The sequence below is a fragment of the Chanodichthys erythropterus genome, chromosome 12 (genome assembly GCF_024489055.1).
Source record: "Chanodichthys erythropterus isolate Z2021 chromosome 12, ASM2448905v1, whole genome shotgun sequence".
Lineage (NCBI taxonomy): Eukaryota > Metazoa > Chordata > Actinopteri > Cypriniformes > Xenocyprididae > Chanodichthys > Chanodichthys erythropterus.
Window position 1 is genome coordinate 34,477,011 of NC_090232.1, and position 18,655 is coordinate 34,495,665.

The 18,655-nt window shown below is 36.9% G+C and overlaps 2 protein-coding genes and 1 long non-coding RNA gene across 3 annotated transcripts; 2 read left to right on the forward strand and 1 right to left on the reverse strand.

The window, feature by feature from the left end:
- The first annotated feature begins 2,542 nt into the window (after nt 1-2,542).
- LOC137032346 (uncharacterized) lies at nt 2,543-6,256 on the forward strand. Its single transcript, XM_067404101.1, has 8 exons — nt 2,543-2,786; nt 3,819-3,899; nt 4,026-4,418; nt 4,679-4,780; nt 4,928-5,160; nt 5,284-5,462; nt 5,834-5,927; nt 6,035-6,256. Exons 1-8 carry the CDS (start codon nt 2,543-2,545, stop codon nt 6,254-6,256), a joined length of 1,548 nt encoding a protein of 515 aa, XP_067260202.1.
- Nucleotides 6,257-6,707: 451 nt separating this feature from the next.
- LOC137032347 (uncharacterized) lies at nt 6,708-9,123 on the forward strand. Its single transcript, XM_067404102.1, has 5 exons — nt 6,708-6,776; nt 6,895-7,009; nt 7,726-7,998; nt 8,161-8,337; nt 8,918-9,123. The coding sequence occupies exons 1-5, from the start codon at nt 6,708-6,710 to the stop codon at nt 9,121-9,123; spliced, it is 840 nt and encodes a 279-aa protein (XP_067260203.1).
- Nucleotides 9,124-11,958: 2,835 nt separating this feature from the next.
- On the reverse strand, nt 11,959-15,743 carry LOC137031467 (uncharacterized). The gene is made up of 3 exons (XR_010896558.1): nt 15,467-15,743; nt 15,299-15,342; nt 11,959-12,294 (listed from the first exon to the last, which is right to left on the reverse strand). It is a non-coding gene; the product is annotated as an uncharacterized lncRNA (long non-coding RNA).
- Nucleotides 15,744-18,655: the final 2,912 nt, after the last annotated feature.

The window sequence follows — 18,655 nt, forward strand, 5'->3', positions numbered from 1 at the left end:
CTGCGTCAAGTTTCGGCTCCTCCCCTTATCTGAGTCTGCTTGGATTTAGCGCATTTTTCAATCTGCAGGGGCGCCGAGCAGAGCGAACATCAGAGAGCATAAGGTGTGTGTCGTGTGTGCGTGCATTTATTGATAGATTGCTAATGCTATGATATTACATCTGCATCGGTGCAGTTCTTTGTCATAAATGCATTGCAGTTTACATAATGTAATGTTACTGGAGCATTGGGAGCACACGGGACGGCTCGGTTTCTCATCCAATACCAATACGTTTCGCTGCGTTCACCTTCAGCCCTTGTGTGATAGTTGTTTTTTATTCCTACAAAAATGAAGTGATTAACACCCATGATTTATTTTAATTTACTTTTTACAATTACAGACATATTATAATGTATTTTGACATTACATTATGCAGCCATGCACAGAAATGACACACATCATTGTCTGAAAGCACTAGATGGCCCAGAGAGAGAATGTGGAGTTATTTTGTTTTGTATTATTAAATATAGTTTTGTATTAAGTAATAATGAATCAGGAGGAGTGTCATACATAAATTAGAGTAAGCGTAGAGTAAAGGGATTTTTGATTTTCTTGATTTATACTATTTATACTAGATTTGTACTTGATTTATAGAAGTGGCAAACTGATAATTCATGTTGTTATTTTTAATCAATAGAAATAAATATAGAACAGATTAATCATATTGCCAATAGACAATTACATTAATACATGGTTTGTCTATATTCTTAATGAATATTAGCTGGTTAGTTAAAATACTTAAAATGACATCAATTTTCATGGGGTGACTTTATGAATATCCAACCGTATTGTTGATTATAAAGGCTAAAAAGCTAAAAAACTAAAATAATTTATATTTCATAGATGGATATACGACATTTTTTCTTGTCGTGCGGGAGTAGGTCTGCAAATGAGCAACAGTCAGTCAAATAATATTTTTTTAATCATCCCCTTATTGGGGGCTGAGCCCCCCTAAAATCAAAATCCTAGAATCGCCCCTGCTATGTCCTCTGTAGTGGACATCAGGGGCCAGTTGCATAAACATAGCCATTATGTTAAGTCAGTGTCTTAACCCTCTACTGCACACATGTTGATGGCACATGAAAAAAAAAATCCACATCATTTTTTGGTTCATTTGGGAACATTTTATCGATTAAAAAAAAAAAAAAACATTTCCCCCCACCCTCCCCCAACCCCAAAATATATTTTCGTTGCCTCAGGGCAACGTTGTGTGACAATGGTACAGAGTCATAGAGAAAATTATCATCAAAATCAAAAAAAATAAAAAAATAAAAAAATAAAAAAATCAAGAAATCATTAAGTAAAAAGGGAAAAACACTTGAAAGACATTGATCTATTGAATTTGATACATGCACAGGTCTGTATGTATGTATGTCCATTGTATGGCGCGATCGCGATCCCAAGGTCCATTGCGATTTTCCACTCGGTAAGTAGAAAAGTTAATTAATAGAGATCGAGACTATTCTTAAATTCACACACTAAAAACTGTAGAATCAGGTCAAGTTGTGTTTAGAACTTTTAGAAGTGTAAGGCAGCAATTTATTAGGACGGTTAATGATAGAAAACTTTTTTTATATATATATAAATTACTTGCTGCACCAAATGTGCAGTAGGCTAGCAAAGTTAGCTAATTAAATTCAAGTTAATTTTTTTCGCATATAATCATGAAGGTGCAATCATGGGGAATACAAGATTTTCAGTACTGATGTGTTTCCAGTTACCTGTTTTACATACTCAGACTGCCACTTTAGCCAACATTATAAATGGTCCGGTAAAAAACAGGGTTGCCAGATTAGTTTGTTTTCCAGCCCAGTAATTGTTTAAAATCCACAAATAATCTGACAATAAACGCCTAAATATTATCTATAATAAACAGTAGAAACAAAATCATAACAACAACATTATTGTGTCTCAGCACAATTTCTCACTATGAAATAAAACCATGTGTATAATTAATGTAATAATAAATTATGTTGTCATAAGTTATTAATTGATTCATGTACTTTTTACAGTGAGTTCTGCTGTGGTTTTGTTTGGAACTATTTTTGTTGGCGAAATAGAGAAAAACTTACATTATTAACAATTTTTGTGTTAAATGTATTTAACAGTATTAACTTTTTGCTTATTCAACTGTATAAAATCAATTTTACGTACACTCAAGCCCAATCTGGCAACACAGGTGAAGAGAATACTGATGTAAAATGTTCAATTCTGTTTTTTTGTTTGTCTGTTTGTTTTTTCTCTTTCATCATTAGGTCCCTCAAATTTGCCAGCAAAAATTATCTTTATTCTAACACTCCACCACATACACACACACACAAATAAATAACAAAGGCACTTTTAAGAGCCACGTCCATCTTGTTAACCTGTACCCATCACCTGTACTCTCTTCAGCTCTCTCTCTCTGTCTCTCTTTGTCCCCCCCCCCCCTCCCTGTTTTATTTGTCCATCTCTTTGTTGTGAGTCTTTCTGTCTGTTTGTTTTTCTGCCCATCACTATAACCATGAGTGATTCAGAAATCCAAGAAAATCTAATGGTCTTGGATAACTTGGTTGATCATCAAGAACTGAAGGATGAGCTCCAAAGTCTTGATGACTTTCTTGGTGAGCTGCAAGAAGAGGAGGCGGCAGCAGCACCAGCAAAGATGCCTGAGCCAAGGCAACCAAGGGTGCACTGGAGAAAAAGAGACGTGCATGGAAATATTGTCTATGCAAGGCCAAGATCAAGCAGGCATCAGTCAAAAAAGGGTCAGTATTGTTTTTCATTAAAGATTTTTTGAGAAATCACATTGTTTAGGGACTTAATATTGTAATAAAGGAATTAAGGAAATGAAGGAATACATGTTTAGTTGATATGTCAGGGAAACAATCAAACCAGAACCAGTCATTTGATTTTTTACATAAAAAGTAGATTTATTAAAGATGTCACTAGTCTTAAGTGAAAGTGAAAAATTAAGTGAAAGAGGCACATTAATGTTACTATTAAATATTTTTGTAAAGCAGTATGAACTACAAAATTAGCACATAAAAAAAATGTTTATTTGTGGGCTGTTATGACATTTTAGGAAATCTTGTCAATATTATGGTTATGCAGTAAAATGTGCCTGCCTGGTTACCATCATAGTAAATCGCTTGCAAGGTGTTGGTCTTGGGAAGGCTGTGTTTGAAACAACGCATTCTTCTGAGTGTGTTGTCAATGGCCAGCCAGCTTGTTTTATTTTAATCTGCTTCTATATAAGCATTCCTATATGCTGTTATCATCTATAAGACACCTTATAGGCAGCTAAACGAGAGTAATTGGACTGTCCACATTAGGGTTCGGGAAATAAAAAAACTCTCCAGCTGTATGTTAAAGGGATAGTTCACCCAGAATTAAAAATTTTGTCGTCATTTATTCACCCTCAGGTTCCAAACCTGTATTCATTTATTTGTTCTGCTGAACACAAAAGAAGATATTTTGATGAATATGGGTAACCAAACAGTTGTGGGACACCGCTGACTTCCTTAGTATGGAGAAATAAATACTATGGAAGTGAGTGGGGTCCACCAACTGTTTGGTTACAAACATTCTTCAAAATATCTTCCTTTGTGTTCAGCAGAACAAATAAATGAATACAGGTTTGGAACTCTTTAAGGGTGAGTAAATGATGACAGAATTTAAATTTTTGGGTGAACTATCCCTTTAAACAGTGAGCTTGTGCCATTTCAGGCTGGTAATTTCAGTTGTAAATTTGAATGATATATGTAAATGTTGATTTGTGTTGTTTTAATCCTCTACAGCTGATCACATTCAGAACATTGATCCTCCCTTCAATGCTCCTGACACTAACTGTGAGGTGGCCTTTGCTCCAGAGACTGTTGGTTTGTACTTCATTGTACACCATTTTCATTGTTTCCATTTATATCTGACAGTGGGTTAGAATGTAAATAAATGTTTGTATTTTAAAATTTGCTATTGTTTCTAAAAACTCCATACTATTTTAACAGAGTGTTTTCTACAAGATCTCCAGCACTCACTGAGCGATTCCTCAGGTGATGAGGCATCACCTCTTGGAACCCCAAGAGATCCTCTTCTGGCATCCTCGAACTGGAGCATACGTCAGAGTCTCTTTTCAGAGAGGTGGAGGGCAGAGAGACCCCGTCTGGTAAACACGGCTGCAGCAAAAGAAAGTGTGGCAACACACATCTGCCAACAGTGTAGGAGCAGTCCAGCAGTTATCCGGTGTTGTGACTGTCGACCACGCCCCTTCTTCTGTGCTGAATGTGACATCAGCATGCACACCAGACATGTCCTCCACAATAGAGATGCCATGACTGCTGGATTCTTCCAGCCATTGCCTCCAACAACTGTTGTGGTGGATAAGGCTCTTTCCCAATGTGGTAAGTTTTGGCTTGTGTTTGTACAACATATCCCATTTTCAGAATAGTTAAGCTCATAAGTTTTATTATTTAAATTATCCCTTTTTTCTCTTTTTGTTTGATCTTGAATTTATGTAGATACTCTGTGTCAGTCGGCTTTTTGAGCATATCTTGTGTTCTTTTTCAGCAATGTGCTTCAATAACATTGATCCATTACAATCTTATATTACTCAGTCAATACAAATTATGTTAATTCACATGTACTGTATGATCTTTTTCAGTGCGGCTTGTACCTGTGGAAATGCCTGAAAAAATCTGTGGTTGTTCACCAGAGTCATTGAGGGTCAGTCCAGGAAAGACTGTTGCTGTGGTCACAATGAATGGTAAGAATGTAAAGAACTTTATTTTGTCCTGTTTGAGAAGCATCTTATGAAGTATACAAAGTAATGTATACATTGTATTGAGAACCCAAACCCTGATTGACCCAGCAAAGAATTGCATTACAGTGGATGTGTTTTTGATTTTTCCAGGACGATATGATCTAAGCATGCCCGAGTTATTTTGTGAGGCATGCCAAGCCACTTGGACTGCTGCAGTGGCCGACCTAAACGGCAGTGACTACTGGCCGGCAACCCTTCAGTTTGCCACAATGTATGCTACCGATATATTTTTCTCATTTGAGGAAATGAAGATGGTGGCACCAGGACTGTCCTGCCAAGCATTTTTAAGAATGCTGGATCAGCGAACTGTTCGCTTTGGTCGTGTGAGTATTGAATTTATTAATCCTGCAGTATTGTTAATGTATTTGAATTGTGGGCTGAAAACCTGTTTGATGCTAATGTATTTGTTGTATATTATTAGCTGTTGGTTTCTTTATTTTTAATAGACTGGCAAGATCTCTGCAGACAGTTTTCAGAAGAGTTTTTTTGAGTGGGAGGCCGTACGATTTGAGGTGGACAGTATATGCAAGGAAGAGCCCTTCATCTGCCCTGCATGCACCCCAAATATGCTCGCCGTTTCCGTAGATGGAAACCGCAAGCACTACCGTTTTAAGAATGCTGCTAGGTACTTCAAACTGTGTGTCACAGTGTTCTTACATATTATTAAGAAAACATGGCTCTTTATTATGCACAAAGTAATCTTAAATTATAAGTTATAGAGTTGTCAAAAGTACTGACGTATAAAAATTATTAAAAATTATAAAAATGTGACTAATGCTTTTAGCGCTGATCATTAAAGCCATTCTCAGACATATCCAATGAGTGTGTGAACACAATGGCCAATCAGAGGTGTTTACGAATCCGCTCAACAGCGCTCAAAGCATTACATTTTTTAAATTTCAGACTGGTACTGAAGTTGGTACTTATGACAACTCTAAGAAGTTATCATAAATTGTTCTGTACCTTTGTTGTTGTTTTTTTGTTTGTTTTTTTTAGATCTGAGGAACAGGCCATCTTTGAAGGCATCTTTATAGCCAAGGATGAAGATGTTACGAGATTTGTGGACCACATTCACAGCACAACCAAACATGTAAAAGTGTATATGATGATAAATAAAACTACAATACTACAGTAACCTCTTACTGAAGAGTTTGTTTAGAAGAGTCTTGTTTTCATTGACCATTATCCATATTGTAGGTCGGTGGGAGAGGTGTTTGTGGAGGCGAGTGGTCAGCAGCCAGAGAGACCTCCCAAACATCTGCCAGCAAGGTAGACGAAGAGGGATTGGAGCTTGCGGTTTGTCGGCACGGAGTGCTGCTCTGTGCTTTAAATATGTACAGGGGTGAAATTTTTGCCTATCCCCTGTACCTTCAAGAAAAGCTGGCCAGTAGGCAAGTCACTTTTTTTGTATGGATGTGACCTGCAAATATTGGCCCTACCTGCAAAGAGTTGCAAAAAGCTGCCCAGAGCTCCAGCACCTCCTGAACATGAGGCCATTCCTTTCGGTATTTCATGCCAAAGCACATGATTTTAAATGCGAGGTAAGAAAACGTTACTATGTGACAGAACCACATTATCTTAAACCAAACATCTGCAAACATCTGGTTCTTTGTTTATTTATGTTTTCTTACTCAGGTGAAATGGAGTGGGGCGTATCAGGATGGGGCTGGACTAACACTAGGGGAGGAGGTGGAACAGTGCAATGCCTTCCTCTCTAGGATTGCAGTGACGACAAAACATATGTCAAAAGCAGGTAAGATGACCACATACTGCTCTAGTTACATAATGACATAATAACATCATATTTTATACATTATATGGTAACATCATATTTTCTGTGTTTGCAGGACACACAGACATGCTGACTCTCATGGCCATGCGCTGGAATCAGCAAAAGTTCAGAAATTTGGCAATTTCACTGTCTCGCCGATATCAGAAGGTAATGACATCAGTAGAATTTGTTTTAGATGGTCAGTATTGTGTGTTTGCAGTGTATGAATCTGTGCATTGAACATTTGGTTCTTGTTTCTTGGTTCTGTGATTGCTTGTCATTGTAGGCCAGAAAAGCTCTGCAAAGCCAGTTAAGAAACCTAGAGTCCATGAAAGCCCAATTGGCAGTGACAGAGAGCCAATTGGAAGACTGGGTCAGTGATGTAAAGGAGTGGGCAGACGGTGAGGAAATGATTACTGTTAAACCTCAAGTTCAGAATACTCAAAACATTTAAGTAAACTCATTTTTAAAGTTCAGAATCACCGACATCCATTCACTCCCACAGTTCTCAGCCTCACCCCACTCATCATAGTGTTAATTACAAACAGCTCATTTACATAAATATCACTTTCAGATCTTGGTTAAATGTTTGATAGCAAATAACACATGCTAATATAACTATCAAAGAGACTGTCATTATATGTATATAATCAAACAACATACAGTACATGTGGTTTAAAATGTTTAGCAGCCAATCCTCAACCAAAACACATGCTCTACTCTTCAACACAGTGGTATAACCCTACAAAACTAACATAACAGAACCTCCTGTAAATCACAACATCAAACAATATTAAAGAATAACCTATGATAATCTGCAAAAACACACAAAATAACACTTAATTTTAACATTTATTTATAATGTCTGACACAAAGCATGCTGGGAATTAGAAATCTGCTGCAATTAAACTAAATCATATTATGTTATGCTTACTAAAATGAAATTTTGAGTTCACAAAACTTTTTTCCTAATAAATACATAGAACTTCCATTATTATTTGAGTGAAACAAACTCATTTCATTTAATTAATTTCACTGTTTGGTTTTACAGTGCACAAATAATTGTAATTGTTATTTTTATTTTAATTTAAACTGCAAACTACCTATTTCTTCTCAGCAGCAACAGTAACAACCACAAATGATGCTGATGGCTTGGCCAGTAGAATTGAGGTCCTGGTAGCAAGTATCAAGAGACGTTCCCAGCGTCTCTATAAAGACACCGATGGGAACAAAGGTCGTGCCAGAATCCGCCGCAAGATCAGGGAGGAGAAGGGGATCCTGACCTCTGTTGTGGAGAAATACAACAGAATGGTTCCAAGCACAGAAAGTCTTTGCATGGAAACCATTCTGTCTGGTGAGACAGCTTGGCCATGGCAGCTACCACACAATGGTGTGTACACTAGTCTGTTGACTGCTTCTGACAAATCTGATACATACATTATGACACATAACCCTCAATGCTTCAATTGTCATTCTGTGACTTTTTCTGTGATTCTTTAAAGGTTGATGTTTGATACAAATGACTTAAGTCTTTCTCATAAATGCATTCCAGACTCTGTCGATCTAAGGACAAAAAGAAGAGCGTTTGACATCATCATGTCAGTAAGAAGACTTGAGGAAGAGCTGAAGATTCTTGTGGCAGAGATGGACCACCACTGGAAATCTCTTTCAACTCGTGCTGATAACCTCAGAGAGCTGTCCCGCATGTTTGCCAGTGAGACAATGAGAAGTATGTATTTGTAAGAAATGGCATAAACATTAGGGTTGCTCTGACCTCCATCACAACTATCGGAATATTTTTATTATACAGTTAGTAAGAGTGATCTGTTAACTAAAATCTACTAAAGTACATATTCCCATAACTACATATAGGACATGTGCTCTCTAATCATTGAAGTAAGTAGCCTAGTAATGAAAACATTTTATTTAACGATAAGTGGCTTTTAGCTCTATAAGTCATTACACTTGGCCTGAATCTCACTCCAACTGGTAGCTGAAAGTAGAGAATGTTGCTTTCTTGTCCTTGATGCCCTCGCAATGCTCAAACTTTGAATTTCCTTCATGACATTTACTATCTAGTGAACATGAGGACCAGCCGTGTAATCCATAATATCTGTTCGTGACTGTCTGATTGTTACCAAGTCCTGTGGCTTTGTTTGGTTGTGTTGTATGCAGGAAAAACTATGGTTATTCTGACTGACTAACATTTCGTTGACTGTTTGGGGCAGCCCTAATAAATATACACAACAATGATGTCTGTTTATAAAGTTTCTAAGGCATGCTTAATGTTATTTTGTTCCTCTTTTAAGATTCACCATGTGGCCTAAGTGAAGAGGGTTTGAAAGGTCTGCAGAGCATCATCCTCAGAAAGCAACATAAAGTCAGAGAAATGAAGGTGCAAGCAAGAGACTGTTACCTGCAAGTTTTGTCTGGAGAAGGCAACATCAACTTTTTGTACAGTGCTTCAGCTGATGAGTACGACAGTGACTGTGAAATGTCTGATGACGGACTGTAATCCACAAGACTGTGACACCTTTCATTGTTCTGGACAATGACCTTAACTCTGGATATTAAGAATGTAATCAAATCTGCTTTTCATCACCTTTATAAATGGAACCAAAAGTGTTGCCTCTTCTTTCACATACATAGAAATGTGTGCTTGCATGCCTATAGAACCAGTCTGTGGTGGAAATTAAGTGCATTAATTAAAGAGATTTGAGGTATGAGTTGTTTCTTCTCATCCAACTTTTTACTTATACATTTTACTTATAAATTCTGAGAGAAAAAAAATGCATTTGACAGCACATGGAGAGCTTATAAAATGAAACTTCTCAACAGTACAATTAGTTGATTGGCAGAAAATTAATTTTAATAATTTTCATGCAAAAACATTTAATGGTTCCAGCATGTATTTTTTATTTGAGGTTTGAACTGTTCACAGCTTTTATCAATGTATCTTTTTGGGTTGTGTGTAATTGTGTCTGATTTTCTCATTTTCATACTTTATCACAAACCAAACTCTTCATTTGTCAAGAAATAAATAGCAGATTAATTTATTATGAAAATATTTTTTAGTGTAGGTTGTGTACAAAATAATTAATAATCTTGCATGAGTAATAATAATTTAAGGTTATATGATTCACAGGGGAAAATGAAATGTTCTTCAGCTCGTGGCTGTGAAAGTGTAGTTTACTTTAACGGTAAGGTGTTACATAACAACTGAAACCTTTTTAGAGACATAAAAAGCAAATTATGAGGAAGAAAACCATTATGATAAGGAGGAATCATTATTTCCCAGTATAATATTACATCCGCTTATGTGTCATCTAATAAAAGTATTGGAGTCAACTGATTTGATTCTGTGGTGCTCAAAACATTTCACCACTTGTGTAGCTTCATCAGCTGTGACCTGATAAACAGCATGATGATAGCAATTTTGAAGTCCCTTTTTATTTCTATTGAATCCAGTTTGTCTTTATGCTATTTTATAGTCTACAATAAAATGTTTTACATGGTGTATTGTATAATAAATTGTTAATTGTTTTGAAAATAAAAATGCACTATACCATCATATGAGTTTGTTTAATTTCATGATGATGTAAAAAATAAAAAAAAACTTTGTAATTACTTACCATGCTTCTTTTACATAAACATTTTTAGTCATATTAATGACATTTGAGACAATAATGAACTATTGTTGTCTTTTATACTGTGATTCTTTTTATTGTGCACCATCCTGTGCCTATGTTACTGTAGTCAGAGTCTCACAATATCAGCAAAACATAACACAAGCATGATGTAAATATAGAAAATGGGGAAAAGAAAACAATATTCAGTTATAAATGTGAATCAACAGTTTGTTGTTCATGATGAAGAGAGTCTATCTGTGTAAGTTTTACTGTCCTACCTCCCCCAGGGACCTGGCAGCGGCCCCTGGAAGAGCAAAACAAATGCACATTTCAAATGGCTGTAACTCAAAGTCTGGTAAGCATATCAAAGAGAAAATTGGTAGGACAACTATTTATGCTATGTTTATTAAATAATATTGATCAGAGATTTCTGACATGCATGGAAAGGCATTATAAAAGCATTTTAAAATGTGCTCACAGTAAAATACCAAATTTCATTCTGACTCTCAAATATGTCATAGAGGTTTGTACAATGAACATATTTGGATGCCCATTTGTTCATTAAAGATTGTATTTATTTGATTTAATTACTAAATGTTTTTAAACTGCATTACCCATACGCCTCTGTAATTCTATCAATGGAACGGAAAACAATGGCGCAGTAAAATGTAGTTCATTGAAGTTACACTAGGGTTAGGGTTAGGATCTCTGTAAACGGGTAATTTCTTTCAACATAGCAATACCTCATTGATAAATGACAGTATTACTTACGTAATAAAGACATCAAAACATAGTTTGCAACATTAATCACTCTTTATTTTGGCCTAAAAGTTACTCCAATCACAGCGTGTCCTGTTAGAGCTGTGTCACGTCATACTTGTCCATATATGGTAATTACAGTACAGTTACTGCCGGAAGTGATGCAAAGTTTTAGGGAAAATAATGGTGAATTAAACTTGTTACTTATCAAATTGAGTTTTATTAACACTTACCCTACCCCAACCCTAAACATACCCTTACAATACTGCAAATATAGTTATTAAATTAAATAAATAAATATTAAATGACGCAATATTGATGTGCGCATGTCCAGTTGCCGTAGCTGTATTCCTCAGTCTTTCCCGTTGAGTTGACTTGCGGGCATCATGGAATTAGATGTGATTGGCAGGTCTACAGGGCCCTTTTGTTTCTTTACTACGTAGTAGAATATTAAAAATAGTTTTATTTTATATACAATTAACTGAAACATTTTTTCAAAGGCCAGTTGGTTTCCATGGCATGAAGCAGAGGGTAACTAATATTAAATAATTGTTGCAGCTGTGCACTGTATGTGAAATAAATAATACAATATATCAAAATATTTCATTTTTTATTACAAAAAGAAAATGACTGTGATAGTTATTCTAGCATGCAGTAATTTTTAACAGAGATAAATTAATCTATTAAACATAAAATACTTGTGACCCAACAGGCTTTAAATAAAAAACTTTTTAAAGCCTTTCTCTCTCTGTCTCTTTTTTATTTTTATTTTTTTACAAACCAGGAGATGCAAGTCTGCCATCAGGAAACTTGCATTATTTTCTTCCCTTTAAAGAAGCCAAAAACTAAACTAAATGCAAGGAAAACATAAATTGGTAATTACAATTATGATTATAAATAATAAAGTAATTCATATCTAATTTATGACTACAACATTTGAGTGACATTTTAGTAGCTTTTGGAGTATTTTTTGGTATTTATGAGCTTATGCTCACAGACAACAAACTTATGATCTCGCAAGGTACACTGTTAACTGTTAAGCAGTTCATGACAAAAGCAAAAAGTTTTTAAAAAGACAACTGTAAGAAAATAAACGCTAAAAGAGACTGGGTACTGTGCAAAAACTTTACTGAAGAACAGCAAAAACACTCAAAAATAAACTGCATTGAAGGGTGATTGATGAGTCCAGGTGTTTATGGTGATGTTGTCATGCTGAAAGCTGGTTGGGATGTGGGGACTTTGGCACAATGTTTTGGAATTCACTCGCAGGCTCCCATGTGTCATCCCAGGTTTTGCCACTGTAAAACATCATAAGTGTACATAATGTTATTAGAACACAGAGCAAAAATCAAGATCACTGTCATGTTTAAATTAAAGAGATGACATTTAACGATGCTTGTTAAAGCAGCATTAATCCTGGTTAACCCAAGTGGTGGAATGTAACTGCACATTTACTCAGTAATTTACTTTACAAAGTACTTAGTAATTTAAAATACAAATTTGAGGTAATTGGACTTAACTGGCATATTTTCATTTTACACAGTTTTATACTTCTACAACATTACATCTCAGATTTAAATATTGTACTTTTTAGTCAAGTACACGGTCTGGCAGCTTTAATTACTAGTGTTACTAGTTACTTTTAATATTACATGTTTCCATACAGTTTCTGTACACTGAAAGCCATGTACTTTCAAATAGAGTGATTTCAAAATGTTTCTGATAAACTGAGGGATTAAGTTATATTAGTGGGTTGAGGAAAATCTCATATTTGTTAGGAGTAAAAACCACTATTGGATTAGTTGAAAAGTGGCTATATCTGACTTGCAGAAGCAGAATTAGTTTAGAAATTTCAGCATGTTATCATGTTGTGTTCCAAGCAGATTTTGCAGTTCTACAGACTCGGGATAAGGGTAGTGGCTGCATCTTGATCCCATTGCCTTTCTTCATTATTCTCCTCTTCACTAATATTTATTACTGCTCTTCTCTGTCTCTGATCTTCCTCATGCATTTTATTATCACTGCTGTCACTGCTCTCATCTTTAATGCAAACAAATTCCAGCATCATCCTATTTAAGAAATTCTGGCAAAACAGAAGTATTAATTATTGGTCCAAAAAAACTCCAAAAGCAAGGTGATTAATTTGCCTCTCAGTGGATGTATTGTTAAGTCATCCAGAACAGTTTAGAACACAGATCTTATGCTCGACTGCAATCTGTCCTTTGAAAATCACATTTCCAGCACATGTACAACAGGATTGTCCATCTTAGAACTTTTGCTAAAATATGACACATGCTTAGTGTTTCAGATGCTGAAAAATTTGGGGGATGAATCACTGCTACTATTGTAATGCATTGGGTGGATGTCCTGCAGGCTCAATAAGCTTCAGCTAGTTCAAAATGTAGCCGCTAGACCACTTACTAGAAGCAGAAAATATGATCACATCAGCACCATTTTATTGTCAATACATTGGCTGCTTGTCAACTAATTTAAAATGATATTAATTACTTGAAAAGCACTGGATGTTCCAGCTCCTCATTACCAACAATAACTTGTGTCCGCTTCAATCACAGAATTCCAAGATCTTCATATAATATTCTAAATAAAGTTGAGGTAGATCATTCTCCCATTTGTCTCTGAAACTATGGAATAGTCTTCCAAGCATTCCAAATTTAGAGACAGTCAGTTTACAACCAAACTCAAGACTCATTTCAGTTACACACACACACACACACACACACACACACACACACACACACACACACACACACACACACACACACACACACACACACACACACACACACACACACACACACACACACACGTTTGTTTTTGTGAATTGTGGGGACATTCCATAGGCATAATGTTTTTATACTGTACAAACTGTATATTCTACATTAGCAAACTGTATATTCTGCCCCTATAGCCAGGGACACACTTAACTACTAGCTGAAACATTCTGAGCTCAACACACAAAGACAGTTTTCTTCGACTAAAGCACATTTAAATACTTACACAAGGAATTTAAATGCGACTGTAAACACTGACTAAACGCAACTGGCTATGACTTGACACACTTGGGCATGATCAGTCGTATCAAATTACAGTCATAATAAGTCTTACAATTGTTCAGTGTGTGCCTGGCTTAAACCTACCCATCACAGGAAACTGTCTGCATTTTTGAATTTCAAAAAAACACTGTTTAGTGTGTCCTCATAAACCATGTTTACATTGTAATACCCATGTCATTATACACATTTGTGTCCTTGTATACAACCATGTATACAAGAACACACACACACACTTTACATACTATAACTCTTTTTTTAAGTGAATGGCACCTGCACCAATACCTTTCTGTTTGTTTTTCTGTCTCATCCTCAGGATGCAAGACCAGAGGCTTCAAGGGCATGCCTGCCAGATCTAGCTCTTCCCAATGCCTCTACCTCATCGCTATTTAAATCAGAGTACTGACCATCGACCTCACACCAGTTTCTCTACAGGCTACCTCAGAGGATTATTTACTGCCAAGATCAGGGAGCATATAACAAAATATCCAAGTTACTTTTTCAAATAAGTAACACAAGTTACTTTTTCACATTTATTGACTGACACCTCTCCTGTCCTAAAGTTGAGAGAAATAAAGTGCTAAAGAGGTGTTGTGTGTGCTGTGTGAACATGATGGTTGTTGTAGTTCTAGACCAGGGGTGGCAAACCCTGGTCATGAAGAGCCACAGTCCTGCAGAGTTCAGCTCCAACCCTAATCAAACACACCTGAACAAGATAATCAAGGTTTGTAAGGTTGCTAGAAAGCTACATCAGGTGAGTTTTTAAATCAGGGTTGAAGCTAAACTCTGCAGGACTGAGGCTCTCCAGGACCAGGGTTTGCCACCCCTGATCTAGACTAAATGTGAACATTTACTCACATTTACGCCCTCCACTGTAAGGAATGGATATGCATTTCCTTCTGCCTAAGGCTTATTAATTTCACGTTTGGTGTGAAAGAGCCTTAAACATTTGCCAAAATATATATTTTTTGTTGTTATTAAATACAAACAAACAAGCCCAGGTGAAAAAGTAATGCAAATAAAAAGTAACTAAGTAATGCAATTAGTTATTTTTTAAGGGAGTAATGCAATATTGTAATGCATTACTTTGCCAACACTGGACATCACTGACATGAACTTCCATGCTGCTTGCAAGACAGCAGTTGAACTTTGCCAACATTGTATTGGGTCATGGAATGGACTAATCCATTGCATTGAAATGGAATTAAAAAGGAAATAAAACATGACTTACCACACAGTGCAAGGCAACCAGTGAACTTTCAATTCAGCTTTCCCCTACACAGACACAAACAAACACAAGTAATAATTACTTTAACTGTTTAAGCAATCACTGGATATTATCTTTTAAAGGTCAGAATCAGTCACTGAGTCCAGCACATGGCCTAATAAGACATTTTACCTCATTTATCCGTTCCCCAGTTATTTTATCAAAAAGGAAAACCTTCTGCCTACTACATTTTCGACAACCTGAAATAATGAAAAGACAAGTTTATTAAGCCACGAATGCCATGCTTTGTAGCTGAATCACACAAGCCCATATTTATAATTTCACATGTGAGGTGATATGCAGTCTTTTCCATTTGTGTCAAAGTGAATTTGTCCCCGTTTTTGTCAATCAAGCAAAATGTACTGGATTGGTTTCCCTCAACCCTTGGACATTGGCCACTAAACCACAGCTAAACAACTACGTAAATAACAAAATACTGTGAACTGGCTACCAATGTCCTGGTTAGCTGAATGAATCCAATTTACATGAAGTCAGCTTTGACTGGGAGCAAATTTATTAATAGTGTGGAGTAAGACGTACCATGCAAAAAGTTACCTTTTCTTCTGTTATTTACCAGTGGCACCTCCTGACTCAAAGGCTTGGAAATGGAAGAGGGAGATGGATATGGAGGAGAGACAGGGGTGGTAGAGTGTGACGCGGTAAAGGTGTTTAACCTTCTTTTCCTCTGCCGCAGTGGAGGTGGAGGAGGGGAAGAAAGTGAAGGAAGAACAGTTGTAGGAGTAGCAGAGGAAGGAGAAGAGAGAAAGGTTGGAGAGAGTGAGGAAGACACAGGAACAAGATTCAGAACAAATACGGGTTCAGACTGCTTGGTGAGGCTCTCCGGCTGCTCCGTGGTTTGTCTCTCCAGCTGCTCCGCAGTGAGGCTCTCCAGCTGCTCCACGGCGACGCTCTCCGGCTGCTCCGCAGTGAGGCTCTCCGGCTGCTCCATGGTTTGGCTCTCCGGCTGCTCCACGGCGACGCTCTCTGGCTGCTCCGTGGCTTGGCTCTCCAGCTGCTCCACAGCGACGCTCTCCGGCTGCTCCGCAGTGAGGCTCTCCGGCTGCTCCATGGTTTGGCTCTCCGGCTGCTCCACGGCGACGCTCTCCGGCTGCTCCGCAGTGAGGCTCTCCGGCTGCTCCATGGTTTGGCTCTCCGGCTGCTCCACGGCGACGCTCTCTGGCTGCTCCGTGGCTTGGCTCTCCGGCTGCTCCACGGCGACGCTCTCTGGCTGCTCCGTGGCTTGGCTCTCCGGCTGCTCCACGGCGACGCTCTCCGGTTGCTCCGCGGCGACACTCTCTGGCTGCTGTGCTGTGGAGGTTGCTAAAATACAAGTTTACTTTGTACATAGTAACAGAGAAATATACATGTATTTTAAATAACCATAATTTCTAAACAAAAACATTACTCTTACCTTTTGTTGCAACACAGTCTCACCCCCTACTCGTCAAATGTCTGACGCATGGTCAAGATTTTTTAACGCACTGGGTATACCTTTGGCGTTATTTTTCGACGTGTAGGGTAGTCCATAGACTTCTATAGAACTCAACAGCGTTGAAATTTGATGTCTTGGGTCAGCACACCGCAACCCATTGTCTGCCTTATGGGTCGACACTACAATAAATAAAAATAAAAAAGGAATAGGCTACAAAAAATTATTTATGCCAGGGCGAGTCAAATGGCGGCTCCCAGATCATTTTTATCTGGCCCTCCAACTGGTTTTTGATGTTTAAAAACCCTTGCAATCTGATATCAAAGTGCCCTCTGCATAAAGGTTTAGCGCGTTCATCAGCGGTGAGTTTAACAACAATCAACTGCAGGTAAGACGGCATTCAGAGGTGAGTTTAACAAAGCTTCAAGGCGCGTGCAAGTAAGCATTTTAAGAGTTTTCTTGTCATAGGTAGGACACTGCTTTAATTATAGCATGCTGGATAACGTTTTTATCGGAGGTTTGTTGATTTTAATAAATATATATAATATGCTACGATTGAGTTCAATTAATCTTTTTTTGTTATTTTTGTTTTATTAAATCCTCTAAATTAATAACGCTGACGTCAACGTATATGGGCGATCCCAAGGTCCATTGCGATTTTACACTCGGTAAGTGGAACGTTAATTAATAGAGATGGATTACACATCAAAAACTGTTGAATCAGGACAAGAAGTTGTGTTTAGAAACTTTAGATTTGTAAGGTGGCCATTTCTGATGACTGATGATATTTCTGATGATATTTCTGATAAAAATACAGCTTTCTGCACCACATGTGCGGGCTAGCAAAGTTAGCTAATTGAATTTAATAGTTCATTTTTGTCGCATATAATCATGTAAGGTACAATTATTGGGGAATGTAAGATTTTCAGTATTACATTAGCCCACAACTATTATCCAACATTATAAATGTTCAGAATGAAGAATGGTGTTGCCAGATTGGTTTGTTTTACAGCCCAATTGTAAAAAATCCACGCAAAATTATATAATACACAACCAAAATAAATCCATAATTAACAATACAAATTAATTCATAACTACTACAGTGTGGCACCACAATTTTTCAATATGAAATAAAACAATTCATATGTATAATGTAATAAGTAGTGCTGTCATAAATTATTGACTGATTCATATATATAAGTAGCTTCCAAAATAGGTAAATTAGAAAATATATAACATTGACATGTATGAAAAATGATCGATTATGCCAATAAGTTGTGTTGTGTTTGTTGACGCTGTCTAAAGTGCACTGTAGAAAATGTGTGTGTGTGTGTGTGTGTGTTGTAGATTTCAAAATGTCTCAAAGGAAGTTCAAGCCTTGCCCTTCCTGCCAAGCACCTAACCAGGTGAGGGAAAGTGGAATAGAGCATTATGTCCAATATTCAAATATATGGTTTTAATGTTCTACATTTCTCATTATTAGGTCAATTGGACACTAAATGACCCTGTATGATATCTGTACTGTGTTACAAAACTGTGATAATGTAAGGCATCTGGTTGATATCAATTTTGATTGCTTGTTTTGCACCAAACGCCAGAGGCAACATTGATTAGAGTAGCCTGGGTGTCTCCTACATCTGCCACTTTCACTGTATGATTATAATAATAATAATAATAATAATAATCCTGTGTCAGTCTAGAGATGCATATTCTGAATTGCATTGTGCTTCATGTGTTCCTCTCTTTTCTGTATACAGCCAAATTAAACTGTACTTGTTTAATAATCACCTTGTACTCTATCCTGCTTTATGTTCACAAATTGCAAATCACCTCTCTCACACACACACGCACACACACACATTCAACATAGTGGTCATCTAAGATACAGTAAA

Excerpts from the sequence above, each read along its gene's own strand:
- LOC137032346 (XM_067404101.1), top strand. The coding sequence starts at position 2,543 with ATGAGTGATTCAGAAATCCAAGAAAATCTAATGGTCTTGGATAACTTG. Across the intron at positions 5,161-5,283 it reads GAACTGTTCGCTTTGGTCGT|ACTGGCAAGATCTCTGCAGA; the intron begins GTGAGTATTGAA and ends TATTTTTAATAG. Across the intron at positions 5,463-5,833 it reads CGTTTTAAGAATGCTGCTAG|ATCTGAGGAACAGGCCATCT; the intron begins GTACTTCAAACT and ends TGTTTTTTTTAG.
- LOC137032347 (XM_067404102.1), top strand. The coding sequence starts at position 6,708 with ATGGCCATGCGCTGGAATCAGCAAAAGTTCAGAAATTTGGCAATTTCA. Across the intron at positions 7,999-8,160 it reads ATGGCAGCTACCACACAATG|ACTCTGTCGATCTAAGGACA; the intron begins GTGTGTACACTA and ends AATGCATTCCAG. Across the intron at positions 8,338-8,917 it reads TGCCAGTGAGACAATGAGAA|ATTCACCATGTGGCCTAAGT; the intron begins GTATGTATTTGT and ends TCCTCTTTTAAG.